The sequence below is a fragment of the Strigops habroptila genome, chromosome 1 (assembly GCF_004027225.2).
Source record: "Strigops habroptila isolate Jane chromosome 1, bStrHab1.2.pri, whole genome shotgun sequence".
Taxonomy (NCBI): Eukaryota; Metazoa; Chordata; class Aves; order Psittaciformes; family Psittacidae; genus Strigops; species Strigops habroptila.
In genome coordinates this window covers 151,046,232-151,070,351 of record NC_044277.2, presented here as the reverse complement: position 1 = coordinate 151,070,351, position 24,120 = coordinate 151,046,232, and the positions used below count along the sequence as shown (strand labels likewise).

Sequence of the window (24,120 nt, the reverse complement as noted above, 5' to 3'; positions counted from 1 at the left end):
CCATCGCTACCAGCTCCACAACACTCCAACCAGCCCCCCAAAACCGGAGCGGCTGCCAGCGAAGCCGTGGGCTCCTGCTACCCCAAAGGGGCTCCTGCCACACGGCTGGGCGAGGAGGAGCGCTCCAGTCGAGGATGAGCCGGCGCGGATATTAAAGGAAACGGAATCCTCTTAGGAGAGCGGCCGGTGAGGCGAGGCGAACCCCGCTCGCCCGCCGCGGTGCGGGGCCACAACCCGGCCACCTCGCCGCGGTGCGAGGCGCAGCCTCCCGGCCTACCCCCGCGGGTGAAGAAGCGGCGGCCCGCTCGGGCCTGCGGCAGGCGGGCACCGGCACCGCCGCGTCCCTTGAGGGCAGCGACCCTCAGGCCGCCCGGAGGTGAGGACCGGACGGACGGACACCGGCACGGCCGGGGGGCGGCGGGCGCCGGTATATGGGGCAGTTACATAACAACACCCTCCCCTCCCGCCTCAACCGACCCCGCATCCCCCGGGCGGGGAGAGGGGAAGCGCTAAGGGGAAAGCGGGGCCGCCCCCCCTCACGAACCCGGGGCATGGCTGCCGCCTTCCCCTTCCTGCCCCGCGGGGCGAGGCCGCCCCTCCCCGGCCGCCCCCCGCCATGCCCCGCAGCGCACCTTCTCCTGGGCGCGGTTGAGGCGTTTCTGGACATTTTTGGCGAAGATGCCGGTCTTCATGTCGGCCATGGCTGGCGGCGAGGATGGGGAGGGTAAGGGGAGAAAAGGCGGGCAAGATAGAGCCCGGCGGCGGCGAGCAGCGGCGGCGGCAACTGCGAGGCAGGGATGGGTGGATGGATGGATGTAGGGAGGGCCAGCGAGGAGGAGCAGGGTGAGGAGAAGGAGGAGGAGGGCCTTAAAGACACAGCGGGGGGAGGCGGGGCCGCCGCCGCCGCCGCCTCAGGTGCGCCGCGGGTCCCTTCTCCTCAGCCCGCGCCAGGCCCTCCGGGGTAGAGCGGTGGGTTTTGGGTCCCTCCTGGAGATGCGGCCGTTCCTGTAGATAATAAAAATCAAGAGAGAGAACGCGGGTGAAGGTTTGCAGAAGCCGCCAGCGCTGCGGTAGCCGATGGCCGTGTCCGCTGCTGGCATAGTCCCCCCCCCAGAGAGTGTGAGACACCCATTTACCCCATAGAAATCCCCACCAGGTCAGAGCCGCTCCAAGTTTCCAAGCCCCTTTGACGCCTTTCACCGTGGTTTGGGGGCTGCAGCATCGCGGGCCTTCAGCATAGTTGGGTGCTGCAGTTGGGGGACCTGCACCCCAGGCTGAGCCCAAGCTAGGAGCACTGGTGCGGGCATTGAATGCGAGTGGTGCGCCTTGACTTGCTATGGCACTGCTTTCGGCATCCTGCTCCTATCCATTGCTTACTCCTATCTCGGTGTAGCATCCAACAGCTATAAACTGGCTCCAGACTGGCTTCAGGTGTTTGATCTCGTTCCTGAAGTTACAACTCACAGTCAAAACTAGAGGGAAGTTGCAACAAAACTCTCTGTCCTCCCTTGACAGTCAAGCACCCCAAAATCTTGCAAATACAGAGTGGCTCAGCACCAGTCATGCGAGGTTAGCAAAGTCAGCTTTCCTAGATAATACAGCCCCAAATTCACTTCTGGCTGAGTAAGGGAACACAGCAAAGCAATACGAAGCAACACACTGAAACTCCAAGCTCTGAACCTGTACCTGTATTCTGCTATAGGGAGTTGTTCTATGTTTGTAATGCTTTTCATTTATTTTTCAGACTGGGACAAAACATAAGCCAGAAGGTCTGGTACCTGCCGAAAGAAGATGTCTCGTATGCCTTGTAAGTCCAGCTATGTTTCCTGAGACCTTGTATTTCTGACATCTGCCCAGTCCCAGACCTGCACAACACATTTTCCTGTAGCGTAAGGAAGCAGATCTCACATACTGACTGCAGCAGTAACAATGTTTACTAAGAAATTGTGACCTACATAAAAGCAGATGCTTATTTAATTCTCGCATAAGCATCTTTAAAAACAATTTAAAAAACCCCAACCAAGCAAAAGCAGGAAAACAAAGAAAACACATCATAGCAACCAAGGAACTATTTTATCCAAAAGATTGCAGGCAGTCTGTTGCAGCGCTGTTAAGCTGGTGAAAGATCAAAACAAAATCCCAGTGTGCACGGGGCTCCCAAATCCTTTGAAGTAATTTTTCATATCTTCTTCAGTTTTTCTTTCTGGCTAGTTTGGCATCTAAATCCAGAAGGACCACACCACTTTAATAATAAAAAAATCATGGAAAGAGGTAGGCTTAACTTTGGTTACTCATGCATTTTCTTCACCAAAAGATAACCGAGATAACACATGTCAGCAGCACAGAGTGTGTTTGGTTGCATTTGGGCTATTAAGGAGGACACTCTCTCATGCCTTTTTATCCCCTGTTATCTGACTTAATGATAGGAGATCCACCATCACCAAGCCCAAAAATACATTTTCATGCTGGTGGATGAGGGCTGTACTCCATCATACAGGCTCTCTCTTCTTCTCCAGTCAGGTAACCTACACTGGCTTTGCCCCATTGAACAGCCTTGGACAACAGCCAGAACTGGCTTTTTCACAGTGAAATTTATCAATGTGCATGTTGCTCTCCACCAGCCTGATCTAAGAAAGTAATTATCAGCAAAAAATCAGGCTAATATCTTCATACTCCCTGACCATCACATAACATCTACTGTAAATCTCTTATGAGAAAATTTCCCCACTGTGTTCCAAAGCAAATTTCTCTCTGTGTGTTTCTGATGTCTTAGTCTGAAATAGACAATGTTTAAAAACAAAGAATCATTTACAGTTTAGCTGCTTGATTTCCCTTTATATTTGTTGGGTTATTGTTTATTTGTTGGTATTTTAAACTGAGGTTTCACTTCTGAATAGCAGGGATGATCAGTCATTCATAGAAAAACACTCTTAATAGAGTGGTGATTTTCAAATGTAAAATCTCTAAGGGGAAGGGAGAAAGTAAGGATTACTACTGCTGCTCTATTACCACTTTTGCCAGGTAGTGGTCCCTGTTCACCCAAAATTAGTCAAAAAAAGAAGAAATCTGCATCTCTTCCTACACATCAACAGCACAGTTTCATTATCATACATTTCTGCTTTTCTGAGCACTCTTCATTCCTGTAAAGCAATAAAATTAGAAGACACTGGTCCATAGGAGCCAATTCTACAATTTGATAAAAGGGAAAAATTGGTGGGTGTGTTGAAGCCATCTCCATTGCACTGATAATTACAATACAGGTACCAGCTGCTCTGGAGCAACACAGCACCTCACAGAGCTCTACAAACAGCAGCATGCAGAAACTCACAACTCACAGCCCAGACATGCCAGACAAAAGACATGCCAATCACAAGCATACTGCATTAATACTCACTGCAGTGGCAAATTGGAGTGAGAAATGAAGATTGTTCAAATGAAGCTGAAGGACAGCCCAGGAGTTGAAATTATGCTATAACTGAGGGGTTGAGGAGGCAGAATGTGTGGACCCAAATTGTCGATTGTTGTCAGTTGACTCAGATCAGCAATCATGGGAAAGCAACAGGAGAAGTTAAATGATTTCAGGTGTACAGGATCTGAATTGATCTTAAATGGTCAAACTGTTGTTTAAATCTCCCTTTATAAACAACAGCTTGGTACTATGCTGGTGGTTTAGGTCAGCATGTAATGGGCAGTAAAGGACTAGCTCAATTATCAGGGCAGTTTCTGCAGGTCTTGCTGCTTTTTGGATGTGGGTCACAGAGAAGAGAGCTGCCTGGCAGAATCACAAGACAAGGAAAGCAAGGAAGATGGTGGAAAATAAATGTCAGAAGAAAAAATATTTACGTAAAATAAATGTGTGCCAAACCCTGTAAAACTCTAGTCCAGAGGAAATTTTTAATAACCATACGTGTTCTATATTTAAAAACTTAGGCATCTATTTTTAATTAAAATTCTTCTTATCATAGTAAAATATAGATTTATTTCTTTTTAACATTTTCCTTCACTACCCTATCTTCAGATTAATGTCTCTCTCTCAGTCGTTACCATGCTAACATATGTTGAACCTGAAAATACCTAGAATTACTGCTGCCTTTGGGTGAATCTTTCCGGGTTTGAGGCTGCGCAAGTGGATAAGAAGACATAACAAGAGATCCAAAATCCTTTAGGGTTGCAGGTGGGGATAGGAGCGAGGAATTTAGTACCAGTTAATACCAGGCATTTTTACTTTTTACACAGTTGGAGTGTCAATAAAATAGGAACTTGAGGAGAAGACTAGGGTGATGAGAAGGAGAAGCTTTTCTTGAGATCCAAGAATGAGCTTCTGCAAGGCCAGAGCTGCAGGGATGTGCAGCTCCCTCCCTTGGTGAGGACAACTGCCAATCTGCACCCATCGCGAAGGGGGCTGCACAAAGAAATTTGCTCTAAGTTAAGTTTTATCATTTAGATGGCAACAGTATCTTGATAGGCTGTGTACACAGTACTGATTCTGGCATTAGGAATGAATGCTGAATAGGATACTCGTGCTCCGGTTGTGTCAGGAGCCTAATGTGTCAGGTTTTAAATTAAAACCACAGCGAGTGGTACAGAAGATGAATTTTGGAGATTTGTGCTGACAGAGCATATGAGCTTCCCCACTTGTGTGGGGAGAACGCCCATAACATAATTTTAAAAGAAAGAAAGAAAGAAAAGAAGAATTAAAAAAAAAGACTCTCCCAAACTAAGTCTTCAGATGCATGATGTAACTTTTCTGAAAAGTACCAACCACTCTGAGCCAAAATTCAGGCTCCTTTATTCTGTCTGAGGTCAGCATTCAGAGATGATTGAAAATTGCTTTTGAGAAATCTGGGGCTAGATGTGCTTGACACATTTCTTCTCAGGCAGAAGACTAAGAAGGCAATATTTCATCTTCAAGAGGAACATTTTGTCTTCCCCGGCCAGAATCAGAAATACCTGCCCTTTTAACTGTCAAGTTAAAAGGACAGAAAGCTTTTACGTAGGACACCTTTTGGATCTCTCGTGGAAGAAAAGGCAACCTCTTTGCTTAAAAGAGTATTCCTTCACACACAATTTTCCATAGCCCTCCTCTTCTCTTTCCCATCAAATGTATTTGTGTCATTCCCAGTTTTTGCAGTGAGAATCTAGAAAATCACACCTTTTGTTTGCATAACAATAAAAGTAAATATTGTGACACTTAATCTCTTTTTTCTTTAAGCCATTCCACCACAATCTTGCCTTCCCTGGGGCACCCACTTCACCAGTGGTGAGTTCCTCTCACAAGTTAGGCACTTGTAAAGGGAACAGCTGCATGGCATCAATTTGATTGCAGAAACGACTCTTTGCTCATGAATTGGCTGATAATGGCATTATGAGCACATCACAGCATCATGCAGCCTCTCTTTTTATTCCTAGTGCTAATGCACATTCACACAGTGCCACTGCTTCCACAGTTCACGTGGGCTTGGAGGAGGAGCATTGTGAAAGATGTGTAATCCTAATCCTGGAATGTTTAAAACTGGAGAAAGATGACTAGCATAACTAATGTGATTGGTGTGCCCCTGATTTCAAAAGGCTATGAAATGCACAGGCAAAATAATAAATACAATCTTTTTGGTTTTTTACAAAGGTCGTAGGGTTTGGTTTTCTTCAAGAAGACAGAATCATGTAAACCATTGTGGACTAATAGTGCTGGTTTAATATCTGACACAGCATTTTCCAAGTATCAGTAAATTTTTCTTTCTAGTCGCGTGGAGCTCGGCTATGGAAGCTGAAGCCTCCTCTCCTGCAGCAGTTCTTCCTGTCTTGGCACTCACTGCTTCCAAGGAAGTAATAACAATTTAGAGCTACCAGGGATCTGCTTACAGGGATACAGAAGATTGCATGTGATAGCATCACTAGCCAGCTACAAGTCCTAGACCCACCAGGCATGTCCTGAAAAGCCAGGTTCTGCAGGCAATGATGTGATCTCTGGCCACAGGAGAGGCACTTTAATAATGAAAACCATGCACCACAGGAAAATATTGATCCAAACTTCAAAAAGCACCTCTTGAGACTCTGGCAAATTGTAGCATCTGCTGCTTTAGGTTGTGGAGTCAAAAGTCAGGTTTTAAACCTATGGAATCTCTGAAGGTACCCCCAGCTTTTGATTGCCAGGGATCCTTATTAAAATCTCTCCACTCCTCATTCTTGATACATGATTTGTTCTTAATTGAGCTAGATTTGTCCCGACTTCTCTCACCATAATCCCTAAATTGCTCCAAGGAATCCCAAACTGAATTTCATGCCTGTGCTCTGTATCAGAGCTTTGGGAATGCCAGCACTTCTCTCATCAAAATTAGTAAGAGCAGCACACTGAAAAGTTGCAACATACATTTCTGTTTGCAGGAAGAAAATCTTTCATTCACAACAGCTCTAGTTATATTATCGCTCGTCCCAAAGGTGTCCCGGACAGATGCAGGGGGAAGCAGTCCCTGGAGACAATGAAAACAATCCTACCTGTAAATGGCCTGGCTGGCTTAAGAGATTGTTATTTAGCTGTGGCTAGTGTATTCTTCAGCATATTTGAAAGTAGTGTTCCAGGTTTGATTATTTTTTTTCCCCCCAGAAACATACCTCTGCAATATTTAAAAGAGTATAAGCAAACAGCAGGGATTGGAGGCAAAATAACCTTTACATCCAGATCCCAGCAAAACTTGCTTTGGCTCTTCCCCAGGCTCCATTTCTGATCTGTATCACCTTAGTATAGATGGAGGCATGATAATAAACACTCCACTCATCCAGCAACTGTCTCTGGAAGGAGATTTTTCTGAACTATTTCGATCATTAGATGAAAAGACACTTTGGATGCTAACAGTTGCTCTAACAGTCACTATAGGAACCAAACTCTCCAACTGTTGCACGCTTCCTAGTCCTTGGCATGCGAGACAGTGATTTTTCTCACACTGTGGGGAAAAAAAAAAAGCCTTTAGCTAATAATGTTATGCTAGTCTTCTTTTAGAAGCATCTTTTTGCAGCTTTTTGCATCTTTTATCAGAGGCAGCCTCGGTAAAAGTTAAAGTTATACATAATCCAAATTAAAATCTAACACCTTCTCCCTTCCCTTTCACCTCTTCAAAATGGGATTGAGAAACGTTCACACATTGCTACCGTTCTCCCTGTTGTATCTCAGAAACAGCATGCACCAAGACAAGAGAGCTAACTACACAGTAATGTTAGCTCCTAATTGTTTGGCTCTTGAAAACAGGGCTTTTAGAAGGAAAACCTTTAGTAAATCTCAATCATCAATGAATTCATGACTATTGCATATCAATTAAATTAAAAAAACCTGCAGATGGCTTTAGATGAATAGAACAGAATCTTGTAGAATCAATAATGAATGCATTGCTCTGTAGAGAGAGGTCATGGCCTTCATATACTTCCTGTATTCCCTGAGCACCTGTAAAACTGTCATACTAAGGAAAATGTGGAGCAGGGTCAGAGAGCAGACTGAAGGCTCAAAGTAAGAATAAAGATTTGCAGTGGATGGGGCAAGGATTTGCAGAAAAGGCATGAGTAAAACCTGGACATGAATATAGGCACTGATGTCTCTTCACCTCAGCATAGCATCGTTCAAAACCAGTATTTTCAGGTACCCTCCTACTTTTCTTTTGAAGTAAAAGACCTGGTCATGTCCCCTTCAAAGCCAAAGGAAGAATTTCTGATCAAGGCTAATGGAATAGTAGATGAGCATGAAATAAATTTAAGAGTGTTAGTAGCATAAGTGCAGGTGTCAACAGCTTCACTGCGCTACAGCTAACGTGCACCAGTTGACGTGAAGCTTAACAAGGAGCTCAAAGCGGCTGCTGAGAAACAGTGCAGAGGCATGGGTCAGAGCACTGATACACACAACACTAATTATTTCATTATAGTTGATACCTACCCGTGAACAAATCTTTGAAGCCTCCACTTTCTGTATGTCAAGCGTGAAACAAGTTTCTTCTGATCCTTCTTTTCACATCTGCCAAACCCCGTTTTTCCTGTTAGCCAGTATTTGCTAAAAAGCTTCTAAAATCCAAAACCAAGATGAAAAGATATGAGCATTAAAAAAGATATGAGCATTAAAGGTATGAGCATATTTGAGGAATAGGATTCTTCTTGGAAAGTCTGTTTTTCTTATTACAACCCCTCAGACTTGGAGTGAGGTTGACTTTGTCTTACTCCACCTTGTTGGCAGCAGGGAGAGCTGAGGTGAGATATATGGGGCTCCACATCACAAGCAGAAGTCCAGCTCTGTGCCTGAACCTGTTTCAACACCCATGTTGGAGGTTACGTGACAGAGCCCTGCTCTCCTGGAGATGGCTGAGTACCTGCCTGACCATGGGAAGCAGTGAATGAAGTCCTTAGCTAGCTTGTGCACGGCTTTTGCTTTACCTTTAAACTGTCTTTATCTCAACCCACGAGTTCTCTCACTTTTACTCTTCCGATTCTCTCCCCCATCCCACTGAGGGGGAAGTGAGTGAGCGGCTGCGTGATGCTTAGTTGCTGGCTGGGGTTAAATTATGACAGCAGAGTAGATGTTCCAAATGCTAGATTATTACTAGACTAGTGGGTGATAACTATCTCACCTCCCACCCTTCCCACCTAGAGGAGAAATATCATGATTTAAGGTGTCGGGCGCTGAGCCTTGGATTCCTAAAGATACCTAGCTCCACGTACTTTCATGTGAGAAAAACATCCCTGTCTTCAGCATTTCATAGCAGCTGGCAGAGGTGTGCCCTCAGTTGGAGCCACTCCAGGGGGACCTATTTGCAGTCCCCAGCTTGTGGCCATGAGTGAGCAAAGGGCTGGTTTTGATACAGCCCATCTGCACATCCCAGGCTCAGGCTTCTGAGATCATGGCGGGGACGTGAGGGGATGCTGTGAGAAAGCACGTTGGCTAGAGATGTGCAAAGCATGGAAAATAAAACAGCAGGCAAGGACAAGTTCATTGAGACTGGGATAGACAGAAAATTGAGGAAATTTCACAGGAAAAACTGTGACCTGAAAAGGTATTAAAATCTAAGGGGGAAACAAGAAAAGCAACATGAAGGTTCAGCCCCATTGCAATCTAGTGCCTTGCTGGGGCGGTGGCATATTAGCTCAGCAACTCACCAGTCTTAGCTATTAGACAATAGTGAACTGCTTTGCAATTTGAAGTCCTGTGTACGTGGGATATACTGTGTAAACCCTGCCATTAGTTTCCATCTGCTCCTGGTAAGAATTGCCTGAATAAAGTGGCTGGGGGAGTGTGGTTTGCACAGTTAATGAATCTTTTTTCCCTCTCCCACTCCTCAAAGCTCAGGAAACTTCGGAACCTGTCTCAGCCCCTCTAGACCCAACTCTGCAATGCAGCACAGGCTTTGCAGGACTGAGCTGCTGAGCTTTTCATTTGCATCTGGGCCTAATGATCTAGGTAGGAGATGAAAAGAGAGGGTGACATATGGAGATGCAGGGGTGAGCAGAGAGCAATGGGATGTGATAAAGAGGAGCAAAAGCAGCAGATTGAACCAGATTGGTGTAGTATAGATGTGAAAAGATATTTTAAGTCATTCTTTATATTACATGACTCATCAAAATATTGCTTAACATGTAGAGTTTACATGACACATTTCCACATGCTTTGAGATATAGCTCAGAACCTTGATCCAAAAGAGCAGCGCTGCCAATTCCTGAGCTCCAAAATTAGCACGCAGATGTCAGAAGGGCAGTAAGATGGGATGGTTCAACAGCACGAACCAACAAGACCCCTCTGTTGACATCATCTTTTGCAACATTCATTACTTTGAAAAACTCCACTATATAAAGAATTTGGTAAACAGTACTCAGCGAGAGAGAGGGAGAAGTCATCTGTGCGCATATTAAAGCATAGCACGATGCAAATGAACAGACTCTGATTTCTATATTGATTATCATCTTTATAAAGAAGATAGAACACATTTAACTTAGGTACACTACAAAAATGGCTTTAGAAGAAAGCAAAAAAAGAGGAAAATAACTTGCACAAAAAAGCTGTCAGTCTTTTACGGCGAGTGAGAATTAAAGGACCGCATGAATGAGTGTTAACAGTGTCAAACATATTGCCTGGTTGCCACAAATAGATCAATGCCTGGTTAATGCTGGTCTGCCTTGTAATCTGACATGATTAAGAAACAGCCCTTGGTAGAGGATCAGGTGGAATTGCTTACATTTTTCATGGATTTTTTAAGCACAGTCATGGAGAACTACAAAGCTCCTTTGAAGTTCTGGGCCTTCAAGACCTGCGCCAGCTACTATCGAGGCCAATGAAAACTTCTGTTTGACTTGAATAAGCTTTGGCTTAGGATTTGATACTCTGAGGCAGAGGATGCATCTATCCATATCCTTTGGCTCTGTGCAACACAAACCAACTTTAATTGCAATGTAGGGTTTGGTACTACCCAACCTTAATGTGCAATTGCCTGTGCAATGACAATGAACAGTTCTGCTCTGAAATTTCACTGCAGCTGTTGCTTTTAATTTGCTCTTAATGTGCATTTCAAGGCACACATTTTCCTTAGTGGGCCAGTGTCATTAGGTGAAAGTGAAAACCTGCCTCTTTTGAAATGGAAAAAGTCCAAGCCTTTATGGAAACCACTAAGGGTGGGTTTCATCTCCCCTCCCTGCAGCCCTCTGCAAGTTAGACCTCTGAATAGAAATCAAGCTCTATTTAGACAAATGGATGGAAGCACTCTCCTCCTAAGGCAAACGACAGCAATTGCCTATGGCTCACATGCTATAAACTTCAAAGCTAACATTTTTAATGGATCAAATTGAGACTGATGAATCAAAGCCATCACCAAGAAAAGCCACCAGGAAGATGAAAGTAAAACTTAGCCAGGTAGATGCTCCTTAGTGCCTGAAAGGCCAGAGGCTGGAAAGGGAAGAAGGAGAAGAGGTTAGGATGCATATCAAATGATGCAGTGGTACCTAGTTCAGCCAGCGTGCTTCAGGCAGATGGCCACGATGAATATTTAAAGAGATGCAGCAGGTGAATTGTAATAGAAGCAGAAGTAATGCTGGTGTCAATATGAAACCATACAAATATTGCACAAGACCATCAGGTCAGAAGTTTGGGGGCTTTTTTAAACATTTTTCACTGTCCCAGGGTCACAACATCATTTTGATACCACCATTTCTACATTGTCAATCCATTGTGTATGTGACACACCACTGCATTTATAAATTCCAGATATACATTCCTTGTGAGGTATTCACAGAAACAGTCTGAATATTTTACTGTAATATCTTAATAAATCAGGTCATGCACTTCACTACTGTACTGGAATGGTTGTCATGAGAGGAACATATTGGGAACAGCCATTTATTAATCCTAAGAGACACTGTGCATATCTCACCACAGAGCAGGGAAAGGCAGCTGCCCGAGAGCTGATTTAATTTCAGAACAGAGAAGACAACAAAAGGCAGCAAGCAGAACACCACTGGTTTCTTCCTACGCCTACAGAGATCCTTCTAAAGTGCATAATTAACTTAATTAGGAAAATCTTCTTACCAGTCTTTGCTAATTCATCTGCCTATGCAGAAACTGAAAGGTGAATGATCAGAAAGATTATATCAGCAAGCCAGAACTGTGTGAATTTGGTCTGAGGTTTATGGAGGGCAATGAGACACTTTCAAGCAGACTGGTCTTGTCTCAAGACTATCTTGTCTGAGCAAGACAGGTTTTTAGGTCAAAGTCAAAAATCCAGTGAGTTTCCTGAGTAATGCTCAGCTGAGGACACATGGCATGTGCTGATGGAAGCTGGTGATGGTAATATATTTAGTACAGTGTAGCACTCGTCAGCAGGTAACAAGGGAGGGACTGCTAATGACAGGATAAGCTAGAGAAAACAAGCCCACTTTGGAACAAACCATTTGCTCTAGCAAGAGCACATTAGACATTCATCAGTGCTAGCAGCTAAAACTGCAAAAGTTGGAAGTATCATTTCAGGGAGGGGCTCCAGGTTTTGGCATTTGGTTTCAACCTCAATTTTACTCAGCATGTAAAATAGGATTAAAACTCTGGAAACAAAGATCATGCCTATGCTATGACATTTTTCTCACGCATTTCTATTTATGAAGTTAAATAGTGATGAAACAAAAAATGGATTTATGTGCAACTACAAACATACCACATGAAAGATGTCTAACCAGAACATTCAGAACATTTTTATTTCCTTTTTTTTTTTTCCTTCCAAGGTGCTCTCTAAAATATTCGAGTGGAACTGATTTAGTTTGCAAAGCAGAGCTATTTCCACACTGGCAGAATACTCAACAGCAGCTTGAGGTGTAAGTGTATTGCAGACACCAAGAAGCAATCTTATAAACAGATTAACATTAAGAGGAGGTTCTGGAGCTGGTTACGCACCACCCTTTTGCTTCTTAAAATACGTAACTAAGAACAACCAACCAGAAGATATCTCAAATAAGATAGCACCATTGGCTTTTCATAGTACAATTAGGCTTAAATGTTGTATTGAAAAGAAGGATGAATGCATGAGTATAATTAAAATGACTGCAGTGATTTTAACTATCACTATGCTGAGGTTCTGCTTCCACAATTCCTGCTTTACACAGCTGATCCAAGTGGCGTCCAGAATAACAACAAATTGCAGACATAAAACTGAATACATCTGAGGGATAACATCTGTAAAACCAAATGAACTATGGTATTGCACAGATCATAAACCTACCCTTACCTTTTGTTCACAAAACTCATTGGAAATCCACCAAACCAAGTTTCTGTGCAATTGTGGCTGAGTTTTGTTATACCGCTCTCATAGGTGGAGATCACAACCACAGCCTGTCACTTACCTCTGTTAGCCTTGTGATTCTAAAGCTCGGCAGGTAAAGCATCTGGAACGCAGACACTGAATCCTCAGCACTAGTTGCTTTATTCCACTGGCACCATGCTGCTTGGTGATGCCAACATAGTCAGAGATGGCTTTTCACTGGTTTTCAGCACCAAGAAATCATTCCAGAACATGGATTTCTGCCACCTCACTCTGGTATGGTTGCACCAAGGTCAGAGTGTGAGACAGAGATTTTGCTTTCATCACAGGAAGTTTCTGTGCTAGGTATTTTTGCCTGTCTTTTGTCTCATGTTTTTTGGGGGGGTCGAGTTATTTCTGGTTTTATTTTTATAATTCCATCACCTGATGGGGAGATTCACAACACAAATTAAATAAAAATTGCAAAGAGTTATATTAATTTCTTTGTGAAAAGCACGTTTATTTTACTCCAAACAGCGAGCCGTCTCATCCTCGTCTACAAGGTCATCTTAACCTTTATGTGTGTATCAAGTCATTGTGGTGCCCAGGGTTCTCAGAATAGCACCAGCTATGAATTTTCTCCTTCATCATCCTCCTGAAACCTAACCATCTGTCATTCAGTGAGATTTATTGGCCGTTTGAAGTGAAGTGGGAATTCAACTATTGCCTTCCCAGGACTACCTTAGGTAGGGGCTTCTGTTGTACCACCCAGTAGGCTGGGGAGCTGAAAGTGTTGCAGTGTTACATTCTTAATGATAGATTTTGGCCCAGTGAATCATTGATTCTATTTGCTTTCATGCCAATGAACCTTTTAAGAGGGATTAATACCAACAGAGCAAGGACAGCAACCTCAAAGAACTGTAATGCTTCGTTCTAGTATGTCACCTCCATTCCCTATGCCAAAACCCAAGGAGCAGCCAGCTAGAAGCCTGCTATGGTGAGATGCAGTGAGAGGGTAAAAAAGAGACAAACCCTGAGTCAAGTCCTGGCTTGAGAGAAAGGAGGATCCAAAACTTCTACACTGAGCAACTGAAATGAGGGATTCTGTTTCACTTCTCCATGTTTCGACTAGGAACACTGAATTGTTTTTACTGGCTCCTTCACCAGGGAGACTTCACCATCCTGGCACAGCTTGTGCCAAATGAAGGAGATCAAATGGCCTAGCACAGGGGACCAAAGCTGGCACATGTCCCTTAAGCGAGCTGCCACCATGGTAGATGGGGCAACATCTGACATCAGGGGGAAGGAAGGGACCCTGTTACAGTGTGCTCACATAGAACCTGCCAGAGACACACACAGACACGGGCTTTCTGTGGACACACCGACCTGCCACAAGGCGCTGCCATGGAGCATTCCCTGCAGGCTCCATGCCTGGACACAGGACACACACCCCCACAAACAGAAACTGCTGAGGTTCCTTCTTCAAAACATATTATCTGACTTTAAATCCTCTTCAAAATAGATTTGCTACCTTAGAACATATTTGAATTGAAAAATGTTTTCTCTGGCTCATTAACATGGAAACCTCTTTCTCCCATTGCAGGGATCACAGGACAACTGACATTGTACCTGCTGAAAGCACATCAGAGGAGGAGATTCAGTGAGGACTGAATGAACCTTTGCGTGGAGCCATTATAATCCCAGCATCGTTTCTCTTGTGTTTGTGAAGCTTGTATTAAAGTTAGCCACTGTGTGAAGCAGCAATAGAGAGAAGCAGTAGCACAAGAGGCTACAGTGAGAGGAAGCAAATGCTGTAGCTATCTGGTGTCCACAGCTGCACAGCTCATCCTTTTCTGGAACAACTGTCTCCGTATCAGGTGAGAAGCAAAAGAAGATAAAAGAAATTCACATACTCAGTGTATATTTTTAATGGTATGACCTGAGGTATTATAATGGTATGAGGGTCTACCTTACATGTAGACCCTCAAGGGATGTAGAGGATGTGGTATTGCTTGGAAATATCTAAATGCAGATTCTAGACCACTGCACACCATGTGGTCCTGTAACTCCTCAGTGACAGGAGAGAGGATTAAATGACTTCATGTTTCTTCATCTCTAGATTACTAGAAGTTTTGGTAAGGAAACATTTTGGCCACAAAGTATTTTTGGAAAGATGCTTCTCACATCTGACAAAATAGTATTAAAAATAGAGAAGACTTTCCCTAGAGCATAGAAGTTGTAATCTACTTTCCAAAAAGTACTGTTCATGTTACAATGTACCATTCAATTATGGTGGATTTGTCATGGAGCCTTTCAGAACATATTAGGGTCATATTTACTACTTTCCATCCTTCTAATTCCACAGAATTAGCATCCTTCAGAGGAAGGCGTTTGGGATGCTCGCCCCAAGGCAGTCCCTGCCCTTGGGTAGCACACACTGGGCCCAACAGCTGGGCATCCCCTACCACAAGGACAAATCTCATGCTGTTACTCTTCTCTCAGGCCATGGCAGAATGTGGACAATGCCCTTAATGCCACGCTGGAATTTTTGGCCAGCCCTGAAGTGGTCAGGCAGGTGGACTGAGTGATTGTTGTAGGTCCCTTCCAGCTGAGCTTTCCTTTCCCCTTACCATCATAGAGTGGTTTGGGTTGGAAGGGACCTTAGAGATCAACCCCACGTCACAGTTCCCATGTTAAAAAAGGCTCCACTCTAGGCTTTCCCTGACCACTTTCATAGTAAATACTTATTCAATACTTACTTCAAAGAATTAATGTTTTTCCTTCTGGGGTCTCTCTTTGTTGAAATCCTCTTTTGCTTCCATTTTCTACAGGTGGACTTACATACAGCTTGCTGATGGGGTTTTTATTGTTAACCTTAGCATATTGCTTCTCACTTTATTGTGGCTTGACATTAACTTGCCAGAATGAAATGTTCTTTTCTGGTTTCCTTCTCTAGACACAATGTGCATTTTTGAAGACCTGTTTATGTCTAAGCAGTCCTGTTACTTCGCTGCCTATCAAGGCTTGCTGTGGAAAGGAGAGATGCTTTTAAAAGAAGTCCACAATCTTGATTTTAGCATTTTTTTATACCACTTGCAAGCACTTAACTACTGCTTCTAATTTGCTCCCTCATTTTTATCTAGTTCTTTGTTGTGGTTGTTCTTGGTTTTGAACAATTAAGCTTTACTGTGCTGGATTACTTTCTTGATATCTTAGAAGGACATCGAATATGATCACATCGAGGACTCTCTTACTAAGTGCCTTTCAGTTGTAGCATTCAGGTTCTGTGCAGTTCCCAGGGCAAAAACTCAAGGACTGATTCTCCGTTTGTGCTCTCTGGTGAGGTGCTTCAAGGGGTAGTCTTTTGAAGCACTGAAAATGTCATTTTCTCATGATGCCTCATTGTGACTTACACAGGCATGGCTGAAGTCTGACAGTGTCACTGCTCTTTCTGCCCTCGACTCCTTGCACACCGTGCTACTCTATGGGTCAGCTGGCTGTTAATATATCCCCACTATTACTGCGCTTTATATGCAGGGGCAATACTTCAGGTTATTGCTGATTCTCAATTACCTGTTGATAGTATTCATTTATTTACCCCTTGACAGTTTTCTTTGATACTTCCACCTAATTTGAACATTGGTATCACGGCATCTTAGTGATACCTTCTTCCCAGCAAAACCTCGAGCCTGTACCACGTGCCCTCCAGAAATCCCTTCCAAATAGCACTTCTATGATATACATCTTGCTCTGAATTTTGTGTTATCCAATTAGAGATCCCAGGGTTTCTTTTTATAAGATGCCTTTTTTTTTTTTTTTTACTGTTGCCTACCCAAAATATATTAAAATCCATCTTTTTCCTTTACACAGTTTTTGTAGCTTCACCCTTGGAGTCTTCTGGGTGAAGACTAAATTCCTTGGTAGTCTTTGGTTTAAAACATCCCTAGCTTATTTCAGTGCCAGAAACATAATTCCATACCAGCTTAGGTGGAACCCACTTCCTTATAATCTTAAATCCCTTTTCACCACACTATTTTCTCAAGTATATTTTGGGACTCTGCTTTCCTCCTTTTCATGCTTTAGCCACTGGGAATATTTCAGAAGTGTTACCACGAGGATTTTAATAGACCCAAGTGTTTTATATTGCTACCCTCCTTTAGGTTATTTCTCATACGTGATCATGTGCTGGCAACAGTTAATATGAATACTCTTAAGCCAATATAGCCACCATCACAATGGACAAAAAGGGAACTAGGAAGAGGATTTTTCTTTATTGTTTGTTCATTTTCCCCTCCCTCCCTAAAAAAAAAGATACGCAGAAATTTGCAGTAGACCAGAATCAAATGATAGACACAACATCACACCAGAAAATCAGCAACCAGTTTTAGATTTCATTCGCTGGGATTCATCCCCCACAAAACACAGAAGATCATCTTGTCACCTGCCACTGCACGAGTTGTAGGATAGTAACTGAATGAACAGTAAATGTATTCAGTAACATGGTTTGATCAATTAAGTGTAAAGGCTGGTTGCAGTCACAAAAGAACAGTTTGGGGTGAGGCACAAGAGAAAGGAAGGATCCAATATCTAGAAAAATCTGTTTGAGAAATCCTGATAATTTAATTTATCTAATCTCATTGTGCAACACCACATTTTCATTCATCAGGTCCAGCAGCATGAGCCTTCCCAGTATAACACTGCAATGCAGCAGAAGGGAAGAAGCATTTAAACTATCAACACACTCAGATTTCACAGGAGCAGCACAAGGTATAATCTCTTTAGATGCCCTTATAATTTTGTTTTAATATAGTTTTGTAAGTACACATTATTAATTAAAATGGTTTTCACTGCTTCCTTGAATAATAAATGAGACTCATAAACCTTGCTGGCAATGAATCCTATGGATGACCACCAAGCTCAACTATTAAAGTAATTCTGTTCTACACACATCTAGGCAGTTACAGACTACCACAGCCAGCTCAGAAGGAATAGTTCCTGATCTATTTGACTTTATACTATTTATTCATAATGCACACTATTACCTAAGGAGGGTCAGATGCTGTCCTCATTGAAGTCAAGGCAAATTTGTCATCGGTTTCAGCAGGAACAAATCCCATCTCATGTTTCCAAAGCTCCAACAGAGACTTCAGCAATGGAGGAAATTGTATATGCTGATGCCTGACTTAAGCCTGTCACCTCTGATCCCTGCCATCTACCACAGGCATTACAGCCTTCTTTATGCATGGTTTCAACCAACAAACCAGGATTTTGAAAATGAAACCAGTACCTAATCCTCTATGCTGATTCTGCTAAAGAAAGAAAAGTTCTACCACCCTTCCCCAAAAAGGGCCTGCTATTTTTCTCTCTTTTTGCCACTTGCAACATATCTTCATTCATTCCTCCTTGGTACTTAAAGACAAGTGTCCAACTTCATCCTTCATTCATCAGTAATGAAAAGGCATTCTATTTGCTTGCTGAGCTGATGCAAGATTACCGGCTTCAGAGCAGCCTGACAACAGCTCTTGGAACAGAGGGTTTCCACTGCGATTCCCAGGCAGTGAGAGCTGCAAGGGCAGATGCTGGCTATGAGAGTAAGCAAGATGAGAGGAGCAGTTACCTGTGAAGGAAAGAGGCAGCAAAGGAAAAATGGCATGCCAGAAACACGCTCAAGTGCAGCTGCATTTCTACCACTGCTAAGGAAGTTGGCACAGTTTCTGTGAATAATGATTGTAAAGACTGAATAACACTTCTGCCAAGCCAGGCTCTTAGGAACATCTGCCCTTATGGTGAGGACCATGGGCTCACTCCACAGTAATTTATATTGGCTGTGTCTCTAGGCTGGACTGCAGCTTTATCAAATAGCCATGTACGGAGCCTTCAGCACAAAGAAAACATTCTTGTTTATCTTTGAAAGGCCATGTCAATCAGAAGAGGTTCCTGAACACTGGAAGAAAGTAAATCTCACTCTTCAAGCCTGCAGTCCTCATTTTAGCTGATCTCTGGGATATCATCATCTTTAAGAAGCGCAAGAAGTAGGATCTGTGGAACCACAGGCTTGTCAGCCTCATCTCAATCCCTGGGAAGGTGATGGAGCAACCAATACTGGGACAGGAGGACTGGACTAGCTGATCTTCAGAGGTCCCTTCCTACCTCTAAGTGATACCTTTGGCACCACTGAAAATTACTGTTATTCTGCAAAGTTAGCTCTGAAGGAAAATGTTTCCATTGGCTTGACACTGGGGAATGAACGCCCCCAGGAACTACGGGTAAACAAAGATCTGCCTACCCTCCACAGGACATACTAAGCGTGTACTTTTGATCTTGCCAACCTCAACACACACACAGCAAGGCATCTGTTTTTGCAGAGGCTGACTGAAAAAACGACTACACGATTCAAACCAAGGCACTCCAATGCACATACTTTGGGGGGCAGAGGGAAGGAGAGGAGAAGGGGATAGAGAGAGGATAAATATGGGATAATGTAAACAGACCACAGTCCCCTTAGTGCATCACCAGGAAGTTTTTTGATACTGAAGAGAGAATGAAAATCTGCATAGCACAGAACAGAGTTAATGCCAGAAATACATTCTTGGCTCAGCTTTACAGACTGCACAAAGAAAATGCTTCCCAACTTTGGTTTCATTTAGCTAAAGATATCGATTACTTTGCAGAAATTCCAGATGAAGACTCTTAGTAGCTGGTATTGGACACACTGGTAATTGCTTCAGTGATTCTTCTGTCAGCACATGCAAAACCAGCTGCTACTGAATGGGTCCTACAGAGTAAAACCACTACTGTCACCTACGCCTTGCAGTGCTGCTACTATATTGTGTGCAAGACATGGTAACACGTGAGACAACGGCTCATTTTAAAAAACATTTCCCTTAATCTGATTTTTAAACCATCCACAACCATTTACTGTGGCTCTCGGCCCTCACTGCCACTACAGACATATATCTGCATTCTGTGGGAGCACTATTTGGAACATCCAGCTGACATCTTGCTAAATGCAATTTTACAGCCACCAGACACCAAGATACCATTACCTTGTCAACCTAATTGGACTTAAATCCTACTGGGATCAGACTAAAAGCAAAGGTGAAAACTCCGACCAGCAATACAAGTGCCCTCTGCAGCATCTGCCACTTTCTAGCCATTAATTACTCTAGAACACCTCTACTTCCAGCAGTTCCTCCAGGATGGAGTTCCACCAACCTCCTGCTGCTGCAGCACCACAACTGGAGCAGAAACCACTGGCAGCTCTGTCCGTTCAGACTGCAACATCTGGGGGATGTCACAAAGTCCCTAAGACCCACTCTACTGCAAAAACTTATTATGATCGCCATTCATTGAAGCCTTTCAAGACTCCCACTACGACTCATTGACTTCTCTTAGAACTTCTCACACATCCTATTCTCTTGTGTGTTTGATGCCTCAGACACTTCAGATGTCTTGTTAATATTTGGTTATAGTAAAAGAAAGCACACATTGTCTTGAAGAACAGAAAAAAACACCATCTAGGGATTTTTATAATGCCAAGAGAAAATTAATCTTTCATGGCACAGTGGAGTAAGAAGACAGTCCCAAAAGTATATAATTAAAGAGTTATTCTCTATATGTGGTACTTCCTTACAAGTCTTGTTTAAAGTGTTTTAAGAGTACAGCAATCTGTTTAGAGCTAGTGTTTGGCAAAGATCTGCTCAAGGGAGAAGCTTTTCTAGAGAGGAAAAGACCCTGTTGATGTTGTGTCTAGCATTTGTAAATAAGGATAAACGTTATGCTGCATGGATACGAAGTCAGAACTGTACAACGGAACAGGAGAGAGGGAAAACAGGCTTCTCTGAGAGATTTCCCTCATTCAGATAATGGTCCTTGTTCAGCATTAGGTAAGAATTTTCCTGCAAGTGTTTTTCCAAACTGCTGCCAAATGATGCAGGCAGGGACAAGTCCAACCAGGCTGCAGAGATGACACTCTATTTTCCAAGGTGACCAAGGCATACAATACTTGAATACTAATTTCACAACATTTCACAAATGGGAAATCCAACATGAGGTTTTCCTTGAAGAGGTTATTTGCAATTCCAGTTCCCTTGAATTGCCATCAGGAACTCTACTGACCAAGCAGAAAACCACTGCGGTAGGAGTATACAAAGAAGAAAATGGTGCCTGCCTAAAAGACTTGAGCTGAATAATCATTAACTCTAAGGTTAAAGTGATATATCCTAAAATGAAAACTTGCTAAGCAAACCTGTGCAGTCTATACAGACTATTGACAGCCTCTATTTAGAAAAAGATGTTGCAGCGTGGTCTCCTACTAAAACACATTACAAAACATGGCAGGCAACTGAGTATTTCTTGTTCTTTGCTTTACAGAAGTCCTTGACAAATCTGCAGTCACGTCCTTGGCAGCAACTGTCCATAAAAACACTCATTTCAACTAGGAATATGATGCGGATCTAAAAATGGGAAAAACAACTAATTGTCTTTGCTTTGGCTCTGTAACACAAGATCAGGGTCAGACAATGAACACTTACTCCTGTTCACACAATACCCCCTGTGTTCAAGGTTTTCCACAGCTGTCAGGTGCACCTCCAGGTAGAGGACATACCTTTTGTACAGAATGACTCCTTGAAGTATTAACTGACCCACTGATTCATGCAGTGCTGGGCAGCAGACCCTTGCCCAAGCACTAAACACAGCTGATTCAACACATCACTCACCTGGTAGAGAAGCTGCCTCAAGCCCATTGAGACACAGCTACAAGCCAGTGAACGTGAGATGTAGCTGTAGCAGGAGACGGGAAAAGCCAGTCATGCATCTCTCAAATTCAAGGAGACCCAAAAGATGTGCAGAGCCTCTCCCAGTCCCTTGCAGACATTGTCCATCAGCCATTAAAAGATCACCCAATAAATAATTTATGACAAGTGCAACAGGCACCTCTTACTTGCCCCACAAATCGCTGGCTGGAGCTTTACTCCTGGCAGGTCCCTCCCAGTCCCCACAGGTCTGCAGGGAACAGATTAACTCCTTTTGCAGAAGTCAACCTTTATCCTCATCCTGTCACTTCTCCCTGAGCTCTCATCTCAGCAGGACTAAATAGCCTCATGCTCACCAAGCACTAATAGCTCCTCACTCCTTATAGACCCAACATTGCCACCAAGCCTATCACACAGCACTGAAGGTCTCAAAACAATAAAACAAAGACAGATGAGAAAAACCATCAAAAGACTCATATAACCAAAATAATACTTTTGTCTCTTTGATATGGCAGAGAAATACATTCTTACATGATCCATTACATATCCTTTCAGTTAACTTTATTGGTCACTGTTGAAGAAATGACATGGAACTGGATGGATCGGTGAAAAAAACCAGTATTTCCCTTGTTAAATATTTAAGTTTACCTTTGTTAGAAGCACAAGCAATGTGATAAATGGAATGACTTCTTAAATGAGCTCTGGTGAAATTGGTAAGTGCTATTCTATACTTTTCTGAAGGGTTGTGCAACTTCAAGGCTACTTCTTAGTCAGAACTCTTCACCAGCAGAAAAGCTCTTGGGTAGCTGAATATTTTAGACTCTAACCTCAGACATTTTCTATGATGTGAAGGCTTCTTATGAAGAAAACTGAATCAAAGTCAGGACTGTGTATTGCTTGTGGAATCCTAATGAGCAAATTTAGAATTCAGGAACATGAAAAGAGTAGTCCCTGAAGCCCAAATGAAAGCAGCTTTGGATTTAGAGAAGATTTTGATTAGATTTTCATACAGTCATTTAAAATTACTCGCATAATGCAAAGAATATGCCAGGGTATAATGCAGTATGATTGCCAGGGATGGCAGGCTGGCAAACTGAGCCACTGAACGCTCAAATGCTTTAGGGAATTTAAGGTCAAGCTGAAGTGAAAAATAGACCTGCTTTAAATTAGCATATAACTCTGAGCTACAGACACTTTGTGGCATAACTGTCTAGGAGTCATTTGACCTTTTCCTCCTGCAAGCTGACAGCTATGGCATTGCACAGTGCATTCTTAGGGTGTAATATAGAAAAGCTGCCTAGAGCTACTGAGGAAGCGGGTTTTGAAGATGTGTCTAAACTTGTCTATTGCAATAGCTCTAATATGATGGTGAAGCAGCCCTTGAGCTCACTGGAGCATTTCGTTTACTAGGAATCAAAGCAGCTCTCCTGATCAGTGTAGTAAAGAATGCATAAATGAACAATATACATAAGAATATGTACTAACCACTGAATTGAACTGCTACAGAGCCAGTAATACTTATGGGTGAAGGTTGATGTATGCAGACTATGCTCTGCACTACAAAGCTCCTAGCCTTCTGTTATTTCATCTACTGCATGTCCATAAATCATCTGCACCATTATCTATTTTTCCTCAGCTGTCTGTATGATCACAATAGACTGATTGCTATGTTTTTGAGATCTACCCTTTTAATGATAATTTTGTCTCTGTGACCATGCAGAGTAAATCCTAGTATTTCTAATACACTTCAAATTTTATACCAGTATTATAAAGATCTACGCAGTGGACAACAAAAATTGCTCTTCAGATCGCTAGGTCAGCTCAGCCAACTGCCCATGAAAAAATGAATTTACATAAACTAGAAATCCAGGTTCCTACAATACAAATGATTTTAAGGTGTACCTACATGGGAGTAAGGTACAGAAGGATTTAGAGGTGTCTCATTTTCCGGTTTTACAGATACATTGCAGTATCACCACACCGTTGTTTCAGAACTTACAATGTTAACTACTTGTTTAAACCTCACACTTTGATGGTAAAACAATGTATTTTTACCTTCAAACTCCAGTTATTAAAAAGAGGAAAAATATCTTGGGAGTTCTGAAACATTTTTTTTCTTAGGTAAAAGATGCTTATATTTAATTAAATCAGAGAACATTATGAAGAGATTACGTTACTGTGAAGACGTGAAAGATAACCTCCTTTGGACCAAAAAAACAGAACACTGTTTAAATTAAAAATAAATATGTTTTTTGTTAACATCCAAATAGACTTATTTAACTTCACTATTCACTTGCTAAGGCCAAAATAAACTCGTAGAGATATCTGAAAGGTCAGGTTTCCCTTCCTCCCCTCCCCGTACTTAAATGAAATCATACATTACAACCACGCTTATAAGTGTAAAGAGCTATTACAAACAATTAAAACTAAGGTTTCTGGATAATTTTAACAGGAGAAAAGCTCACCTTAAACTACTGCATTATGAACATCAATTGAGTAAATAAGTTTATAGCAAACTACGAATGTGTAACCATAAAACCAAGGTAAATTGCCCATGTGTGGAATTAACAGTTAATGAGTTTGTTAATTTAATGCCAGTCCTGAAGCAGGACTGGAGCACTGAA

The 24,120-nt window shown here is 42.6% G+C and overlaps 1 protein-coding gene and 1 long non-coding RNA gene across 2 annotated transcripts in view; one reads left to right on the top strand and one right to left on the bottom strand.

Moving 5' to 3' along the window:
* AMPH (amphiphysin) overlaps positions 1-855 on the bottom strand; it is a 103,610-nt gene extending 102,755 nt beyond the window's left edge. Inside the window, exon 1 of the mRNA XM_030496937.1 lies at positions 633-855. Coding sequence (XP_030352797.1) covers positions 633-701 — 69 coding nt within the window. The 5' untranslated portion in view covers positions 702-855. The remainder of the gene's footprint in view (positions 1-632) is intronic.
* LOC115612582 lies at positions 204-22,707 on the top strand. Its single transcript, XR_003993090.1, has 5 exons — positions 204-376; positions 1,745-1,807; positions 14,344-14,617; positions 17,407-17,507; positions 22,052-22,707. It is a non-coding gene; the product is annotated as an uncharacterized LOC115612582 (long non-coding RNA).
* The last annotated feature ends 1,413 nt before the right edge of the window (positions 22,708-24,120 follow it).